Here is a 9,741-nt window from a genome sequence, read left to right as displayed (position 1 = left end):
CCATCGAAGTTATCGAAAGGTCACCAATGAAGAAGTGAAGGAGCAAGAATGCCGCAAGGTGATTCAGGACTGCAGTCCATGTGCACTTATGCGACGCAACATGGCTCGGGGGTTGCCTGCTACTGTAGAAAAAACCAAGTACTTCATGCAGCAAATTCACGTGGATATGTTTTATATCTCGCGCAATCAGAAATAAGGCACTCGAATGATCGTGCTAGCGCAAGATAAGTACACAAAGTGCATTTGGGACCATGAGTTGTCAAACAGGGCATCTCTGGTTACTTTGAGGGTAGTCATCAATATGTTGTAACCTTTTGGGATACCCGTTGAAATTGTCGTTGACTCAGGCAAGAAGTTACCGAGGTTGGTAACATTGAGGCTGATCACCGGCACATCCTTAGCCTGGTGGGCGTGTAGGAGTTTTGGGACTTCTAATGAATTTTCGAGACTCTTCGATACCCTGAATTTTGGCGGGTCCCGAATGATGAGTCATAATTCCGGAAATGCATGTTGGGTTTTTATTTCAGGGCCCAAGCCAGGGTTAATCGTATATTTGTACCAGACCCTGATGATTTTTTATTGTCATTCTACACGGGTCATACTCAAAATTGTCTATGTATATTCACGAACAGAATAAAGTTTCTACTGATGTACATAGACGAAGACGCCATGAGAAAGTTCGAGAACATTGTAGCAGAGGGGTTTCTAGACCCGTGCCTTTCCCTTTTACTACGAGTGTCATAGCTATAGTTTATAGCCTAGGATGTTAGTAGTACAAGTTCGTTCGGGAATAGATAGAGATAGGTCTCGGCGGACTATAAAAGCAGTCCACGTCCAGCGTTAGAGTTCAGACTCACTAACAACATAAGGAACACAAGGACGAAGAGGACTAAAGACTGCTTATATCATAAACATAAGAATAAATCTACTATTACCGAATTTGGGAATTTGTAATTATTGGCGCCAAAGCTGTGATAATCATTTTTGGGCCGATTTTGGATTTGGAGAATAAGGACCGAACTTTGGGAATTTCAAGGAACCTTAACAAAACAAAAACACATTTTTGCATTATTATTGTTTTGTTTCTAAAAAACCCCCCAAAAAAATTGTATGAAAAAAGATCTTATGCACCATCACTCCATCAGACATCAGTCCTTCAGTATTCAGTATTCAGGAATCAGTAGTACAGTTACTCCAGGAGTCCAGTACTGCACCCAGCCAATCAGCCACCCCCTCGACCCAGCAGTCAAGCACCACTATGGAGTAAGTTTGTTTTATTGCTTTGTTTTTAAAGGTATAATTTAAACAAAAATTTCGAGGAATTAGTCGAGTACAACTCATTTGCAGAACAAATCACGTGAAAGTATCGTGCCATCAAATAATCCATTGGCTTAATTTAGTCACACAACAACAATGATATAATACCAAAATAACAAAAAGAGGCACAGGATTCCAGGATAAGCTCAATACGTTTTGCCTATATGTGATATACTTTAAACGTAAACGTTTTTCCGTGACAGTAAGACCGCCTCAAAAAATGAACCTATTTGTAAACCAATAGGACTATATTTATGATAAACTTTTAACGTAAACGCTTATTTTTATTTAGTTATTGCGCTTAAACGGAAAACGTAATGAGGTTAAACACCAGATCCCAGGAGCCTGAAAATAAATAAATAAAGTAAAAATACATTTGGCACTTGGCCAGTCCAAAACTCTTTTTTGTTTTTGAAAAAATATTCAGAGTATGTACATACATGTTTACAGGTAAATATAATTATATGGTAGACGAATGAGGGGACTATAAATAATATACGTAAAATAAAAACAAATACGACGAGTCACGACTCCGTCGACAGAGCAAATTTTAAAATAACCATTCTATGACTATGATGAGGCTAAGCTCATAACGTAATATGAGGGTACGGATGGAAGTTGAACGTGAACGCATATTTATTCAATTTTGAAACGTTATAACGGTTAGAATGTGATCAGGAGGGCCTATCCAAGTTCTTTACACACTAGTTCGTATGGTGAAAATGGTACACATTTAAATGTTTAGACCTATAAGTTGCACCTATGAGCAAACAGGGAACCGCATATGGACTAAAAATTGAACGTAAACGTATATTTATTCAATATATAAATGTATTTTTAAATCGGAAAACACATAGCCTTCTAAATTATGCAAAAACAGTTTGAGATTAGTATGAGGCTATTCTTTTTTTAAAAGCAAATACATTGTGAGAATATATCAATATCACTCCTCCTGCGATTCATACACCTGAGTGACACAAGAGACAGGATCTGAAGTTCTGAACCATTCTCTCTCTAGCTAGTAGAGTGAGTAGAGAGTAGAGATAGACAGGGTAAAGGCCTTGAGTAACAAACGAGTATATTTTTCTTGTTACCTCATAGCTTCAACACTCTTTTGTTTCCATAGAAACCAAGAAAAGACCTGTATTTAAAAAATAAACCCGTCATTAATAGTGCAAGTCTACAGAACTGTCCCAGCCTTGATAACATTTTCTGTTAAAAAAACTCGGAAAAACACATATGATTTCTTAAAATTTGACAAATCATTATATTATATACATCTGTCCTTTGTTGAGTCCCAGCTTTTTTAAAGGTACCCGAGCCTGGGAGTCCCATTCTCCCAGACACGTCCCAGCTTTTATGGTACCCGAGCTTGGGAGTCCCAGGACTCCCAGATTCCCAGCATATGTATCCACCACAGCTGACAGCAGCCTAGTAAATACTTTTGTTTTTTTTAGTATAAAAAAACAAAAGGCACTTGGCAGGACTTTGTTTATATGTACGATACCTCGATATTTATGGGCCCACGTAAGGCGACTTTCGACCAAGTAGCGAACTGTTTTTTTTAAAAGCGTGTACAACTACACAAAAAATCTTTTCCGATACAACAGCCACAAGAAGTATCAGTTTTCGGTTCATAATCTATTCTATCATCTGTAGAGATAGAGCCAATGTTCTGTTAAAAAGCCCTGTGGGCTAATACTGAATACTATCTATAAAAGTTAAAAAAGCATAGCCTAACGAAACTAAAATAATATCATTTCATAGCCTTCTAATTTGCTTTAAAAAAAATACAAGAAGAAAAGAAGGCCATGTATTTATGTAAAATACGATCGTATTTGTATAGTATGAAGTCCTTGTTAGCAGCAGCCTGGCAACCTGGCAGGGCGCAGGGCCGTAGGCAGCCTGTTTATTTCACGTTCTATTTTTATAATATAAAAATCACATTGTACAACATTGTTTTAAAAATAGGCATTTCTATTGGTCATTTTTACTTGTCTCATTTGTTTGGTTTTTATTTTATTTGTTTTGCTTTAAAAAATCAAACCTCCCTCCCCCTCCTTATCCCTCTCCCTCCCGTTTCAAGAGCTGAGCGCCTGAGCCGCTGAGGCCTGAGCGACTGAGCCTCTGAAGTCTGAGACTTGAGACTTCAGAATTGTCAAGTTGAGACTTTGAGAGTTGAGAGTTGAGCGTGTCTGTGAGTGTTGACTGTTGAGACTTGGGAGTTGAGACTTGAGAGTTGAGAGTTTGAGACTGAGGGTTTTTTTAAACCCCATACTCCTTAGTAGTTTTCCCCAGTCACCACCAGCAGTAGTCTACTACTCTCTACTACTGAGAGTAGTATAAAGGCAGCAGTCCAGACACTGATCTGTACTCTCTACTCTACTAGAGTAGACAGAGAGAGAGAGCTAAAACAAAAACCCTGGGTTGGTATACGACAATGACATACACCCCTGAAAAATTGTCGTCGCGACATGTATGACATGTCGGCTCGATATGTGTATGTAGGCTACGAAACAACCACTAGTAGACCTGCCGACTCCTTGTCGCGACCGACATGTCCTACAAAATGTCGCCACGACATGTATGGCATGTCGTTTGCCCAAATGTCGGCGTCGTTTACCAGCCCAGCAAAACCTCGTAAAATTACGTGTCCACCTGGCGCCTGGCGGTTTTTGGGTTCTGTCAGATGGCTGGAAGGGCTGAAGGCTAACTGGTGGTATCAGGCATGCAGAGAAATAAATATTGTAGATCCAATGATCCGTACTTCATTCTTCTTCTTGTGAATATTTGGGATTTGTTGTTTTTTTAATCAGTTTTTTAAAAACAAACTCCCAAACCAAACAACTGACATAAACTGAAAAACTAATATTTACAATAATCTAAATATTTACAAAAAAAATTTAAATACGTGTGCTTCTGTCTTCAGTCTTCACCAGGGTGACCAGGCATGAGTCGTGACTTGTGAGTTGTGAGTCGTGACTGATGACTCGTGACTCGTGAGTCGTGAGACGTGACCCTCGTCCAGTAGTGACTCGTGACTCGTGAGTCGTCCACTGTTTTAGACTTCAAAGTTCTCACTAAATATGTACTGTTTTCTTTTTATTTAGTTTTTAGAAAAGAGAATCGAAATAGATATTTTCACCGAAAGCGTAGCTGTAGAGTCCCTATTTCTTTATTTTATGGACTTGAAATCTGTCCGGAACGCTTTTTCCCCATGTGTAGGCCCCAAAGAGGCCTCCGAGATATCCTAAATAGAATTTTGTTTCAAAAAATAGAGCATACTTTTGTGGGTCCGTTATGAAGAGAAAAGTTGTTTTATAAAAAAAGGCAGGTAGTGAGTGTGTTTATGTGTGAGTGTGTGTGTGTGTTGAAAGTGAAGGAGAAAGGGTCAATCATGAAATCTCACCCTCGGCCTCAGCTCAGGCCTCAGCTCACACTGTGCGGATATATCCCAAACACTTTGTAAAATACCAAACAAAATATTTTTTCAATTACGACAATCTGAGGGTTTGAAAATGTACCATAAACTAGAGGGCAAACCTAGGGTTCAGTGTTTTTAATTTGTTCTTCCCCCCCCCCCCCTTGTATTTTGGGCCCAAAATAAATTCTATAACAAATTAGAACATCCGAACCTCTATTTTTAAAAAATATGATTTGCGACTCAATATTCGGTATTTCCAAAAACTGTTTTTCTCAGATTGTGCAATCTAAAAATAAAACTATTCACATGTGGTAGTTCATTTTTTATAAACTTTTTAAAAAATGAGAAAAGATTTATTTTGTACAGTTTGTAGAAAATTTAAAAAATAGTATATACATATTTTCTGTAGAAAGAAATAGGATGTGGAGCACTGTTTTTACTCACTCCTCCTGTCCCGCGTCGGCACGTTATATCCGGCTATATATAATATTTTTTATTTTTATGAAATATTGTGTGTAGTCACGGAGTAGAGCAGAGTAAATACAGACACTGTAAACATTATACATACACAGTAAACATTATTATAGACAATAAATAGTGCAATAATAGGTAAAAATTTAATATATACTAGTAGAAATACTAAAAAAAATGCTACTATGTACATAGGAGGGACTGTAGAGTTCAGTTTAGTGTGCTGGAAATATGAGTGCAGTACAAGTACATAAATACCTATTTGTTTTTTTAATTCTAAAAATACAATGGACAAGGGGTAATACCAAAGATTTCGTGGTACGTAGTTGGGAAATGTAAATATATTCACATTCGTTCTGATAATACCAACCATCACGGGTGTACGAACTTGAACAGAGAGTCTCAACACGGATAATTAAATACTTAAAATTCCTTCAGGCCTTTTTTTATTGTTTTAGAAATGTATGCCCTTCAAGCAACAGACATCGGAACAAAGCTATATCGAAATGGGGTATATATACCGACCGGAAGATCAGCAAGTAATCATTACTCAAGTAGTTTGGAAGCATTCACAAGAGCGATTTTAAATCAAATAACTGACGCCATGGATAATCCAGAGGAAAAGACAACCACCGCACTAAATCCAACAGAGAAGAAACTTCAACAATCTGGTATCCCGGACGAAGCCTCTCAAGCTGTTGAAGTTGGCAATCGTGACTTAGATGATGACATTCGATCTGATAATGATATAATTCCAGATGATACTTGGGGAAACAGATGGGAGTTCATCTTAGCGAACGTAGGTGCCGCGATCGGTCTTGGTAACTTTTGGCGTTTCCCCTTCCTTGCCTTCGATTACGGCGGCGGTGCGTTTTTCATTCCGTACATCATTGCCCTGTTCACTACCGGCATTCCGCTCACTTTGCTTGAGATGACGCTCTCTCAATACTGTCAGCAAGCAATGTGCAGGTCGTTTGGCAATCTGAACGAGCGATTCGTCGGCATGGGCATTGCCGCACTGTGGATCTGCTTCATCATTGTTACCTATTATTCGGTGATCATAGGATGGAGTAATGTTTACTTGATTCAGTCTTTCTACACACCTATGCCGTGGTCTGCTCGCGGTTTGCCTCCGTCCGAGATGATTACTGTTCCCTCTAACTATTTTTACGATGACATCCTGCACTTGAACGATGCGGCAGTGGTTGAGTTGGGCGAGTTTGTTTGGTTTCTCTTCTTGGGAACGTTCGTAGTTTGGGCTGCAGTCTTCCTAATTCTATTCAAGGGTGTAGCGGTTGTGGGTAAGGCCGTGTGGTTTACCGTGCTGCTACCCGTCTTTACTTTAGTTGTGCTGATTATCTATGGGGCGACTCTTGACGGTGCAGGCGATGGTGTTGTCAAATATATTGGAACTTGGGATATGAGTGTATTGGAGAATGGGCAGATTTGGGTGGATGCCTTCGGACAGATTTTCTTCAGTCTCGGTATTAGCACAGGAATCATGTCCGCCTTTGCGAGTCACAATGGTAGACAGCAGAACATTGTTCAGGACGGTATCGTTGTCGCTATGCTGAATTCAAGTTTCTCCTTTGTCGCCGGGTTCGCCGTATTCTTGGTAGCTGGTCACTTCAAGTATGAAACTGGTTTGACATGGGATGAGCTGCAGGGAGTCCTGGGCGGTCCTTCCTTGATCTTTATTCTCTATCCAAGTGCACTATCACTCACTTCTGGCTGGTGGGGCAATGTCATGTGTATCTTGTTCTTCTTCACCGTATTCATGCTTGGAATTGATAGTGCGTTCGCCCTTACCGAGTCGATCTTCGGCAACCTTCGCGAGGTGAGATTGTTCGATCGCCTTGGACCTTTACCTCTCCTAGCATTTATTGTCACGGCTTGTATGGCTCTGGCTACACTTTACTGCTTCGGTTGGGGATTGTATCTGCTGGATGTCGTAGACGCATATATCAATATTGGTTTGCTGGCTGTAGGTTTCACTGAGGCATTTGTCGTTGGATGGGTGTATAAACGCAATGACGCAGCTGAAATTGTTGGATCGAAGTCTATGCTTGCCCTTGAGCTAGGTTGTCTCGGTGGCTTCCTTGCGTTCGCAACTATTGGCATCTCGGTCGGAAACAGTACTGATCTTGGGCTCGGATATCTTGCGTTGGCCAGTATTCTACCAGCGCTAGCAATCATAGCGATCGGGTTTGTTCTATGTGGGACGTTTTCTCAAGTTGGATTTATGAAGGGTATCAAGACAGCTTCATACCACGGACTGGGTGTGCTTATCTTCGATTTGAATGAAGTTCTTACTAGAGGAACTGGAAAGGACAACTGGAAGCTTCCTGCTATCTGGGGTCTCGCTCTGAAGTTCTTTGTCACCCCTCTGGTAGCTTTCTTGTTGGCGTTGAAATTTAACAAATTTGGAATCGATAGCGGATACGGAGGTTACATCATGGGATATCAGGCCTTCGGCATCGTAGTTCTGCTAGTTTGTGCAGCTCTCGGATTCGCTGGTATTGTGCTTCCCCAGATTGTAACGGTGGAAAAGAAATTCCCAGAAACTTCTAAACGCCATCCGAAACAAATAGTAGTTTAAGGGCGAGGTGGCTGAGAGGACACTGTGGCGGTGGACTTGGTGTGAACCGAATGTTTCGCATACCAAGCGCGAACATAGTTCGCGGATTGTGTCTGATCTTTCTGTGAATACATCAATTATAACTTTAATAAAAACTATAATTCACCGTATACCGTCTGCTGATATGTAGTATTATACGCATTTCGTAAGCATGTATCTATAATCAAGTCTTATGATAGCGTGTTGGGATATTCTTCGAGAATTTGACCCGCTGTGGGTTCGCGCATTCGCTAGGTTTTGTACCTTCACAAACACAAACTTCTATGCCAGTTTATATGTCATCCACCCTAGCCAACCAACGCGGTAAACCCATCTCAAATAACAATCAAACACATCGGATGCTAGTCTTAATCAGCCGTGAGGCTCGGGGTAAAGTAATTTTCTGTGGTCCACACTTCTGGGACGACTATTGGTCCCAAGGGCTCGGAATCACGCCCCCGAGTTGCGGTGGATTGCATCTGTAACGCAGACAGGTAGACAAACTGGTCAATAAAATGCTTACTTGCTTCATAGTAAGCACACATATCGATAAGAGTTGAGAAAAGCCTGACTATTTCAACCGTGCCTGTGCATGTGAGGGTTTAAACATAACTTGACGTCGGGTGTGGACATTTTATAAGCATTCAGGAATGGGTACAGCACAAAAATGTACAATATCAAATGGCAACTAGCCGAGAAGACGCTTACGGCTCGGCCAATAAAGTCCATGAATTTATTAGATTTCGCCGCAGGGGCGGTCAGAGCTTTGCGCGCCGCATGCTTCCTCTCAGTGCTTTCCATCGCATACGTCATCTCCACTACGGTCTCCTTGACTACGCGCATGAATACCTGCAGATGCGATGGTGTATATCAGCGTGTGTTAAAGTTCAAATATAGTGGTCTCGTGAACATACACTACTTTTCGTACATCAAAATAACGTAGCATTCAAACTAAAATACAGACGAAATTTGCGAGTAAGATCGACAATCGTGGTTAGATACAGGCACAAGTGCCATTTGAATTGGCTTACCTCTAATTTGTCTATCTTAGCATACAGAGCAAGTAGCTGCGCCCGCCTCGCGGATAGCTGCTTATCCATTGCCCCAACTCCCGTGGATGCGCTGCCTATCTACAAGGGTCGCGTATGTGAGAAATTGTTATTTTTTTACGAGTTACAATGAGATGTTGGTGATCACTGCGATACGCAACGTTCTATCGAGGGTCTAGATGAACACCTGTGTTCAAAAGGCCAATAGTTACAATCTCCAATGCTGGCTTGATAGTAGCACCACTGCGCGTGCAACAGAACCGTATTATCCGAGAAAATCGTCATCAGAGTTTTGTATAGGGACAACACCGCACAAATACCCAATAGTATCGTTTTGCGTTCAAGGCCCAGGTTGTCAAAGGTCAGGCCAAGTGGAGTATAAAAAGCATTTACGTTCACGCTGCTGTAGGCGGCGTATAAATTAAGCGCACAGTTCTTTTTCATATGTATGATTACAATCGGACCAGCTACAAGTTCACGACAACAGCATACGCTAAGTAATGTACTCTACTAAGATATTAGATAACAATACTCGGAATTCCAAATCATCAGGCTCCGAACACACAAGACACTGAGTAAACAAACCACAACCATATCAAGAGCGAGACTCAATTACCGAATCAAGAGCTTGTTGAAGGTCATCTAGACGCTCGTATACGGCTTCAAGTTTTGCTACCAGTACGGAAATCTGCATATGACAATTAAATTCGGAATCAGCTACAATCAAAATATCCCAGTGCCTCTCCCTTATCCTCGACCCAAGAACAGGTGCGGGAAACCAGCACTCGATAAGAAGGAACATCCACTGAAACATGCGAATATATATACATATTTTAAGTACGTATCATGATATATTTTAATAT

The 9,741-nt window shown here is 40.8% G+C and overlaps 2 protein-coding genes across 2 annotated transcripts; one reads left to right on the top strand and one right to left on the bottom strand.

The window, feature by feature from the left end:
• The first annotated feature begins 5,769 nt into the window (after positions 1-5,769).
• Positions 5,770-7,959, top strand: SARC_10084 (hypothetical protein). The gene has a single exon (XM_014295884.1). The coding sequence runs from the start codon at positions 5,817-5,819 to the stop codon at positions 7,809-7,811; it is 1,995 nt and encodes a 664-aa protein (XP_014151359.1). The 5' UTR covers positions 5,770-5,816; the 3' UTR covers positions 7,812-7,959.
• On the bottom strand, positions 6,117-9,572 carry SARC_10083 (hypothetical protein; the record flags this gene model as incomplete). The annotated part of the gene is made up of 4 exons (XM_014295883.1): positions 6,117-8,308; positions 8,538-8,678; positions 8,861-8,959; positions 9,495-9,572. 4 exons carry the CDS (start codon positions 9,570-9,572, stop codon positions 8,198-8,200), a joined length of 429 nt encoding a protein of 142 aa, XP_014151358.1. The 3' UTR covers positions 6,117-8,197.
• Between the last annotated feature and the right edge of the window lie 169 nt (positions 9,573-9,741).

The sequence above is a fragment of the Sphaeroforma arctica genome (genome assembly GCF_001186125.1).
Source record: "Sphaeroforma arctica JP610 unplaced genomic scaffold supercont1.1131, whole genome shotgun sequence".
NCBI classification, from domain to species: Eukaryota; class Ichthyosporea; order Ichthyophonida; genus Sphaeroforma; species Sphaeroforma arctica.
The sequence above is the reverse complement of the archived record's forward strand: the minus strand, read 5'-3'. Positions and strand labels throughout refer to the sequence as shown.

Bases quoted from the DNA above. Each gene is read 5' to 3' on its own strand.
- SARC_10084 (XM_014295884.1), top strand. From the start codon at position 5,817: ATGGATAATCCAGAGGAAAAGACAACCACCGCACTAAATCCAACAGAG.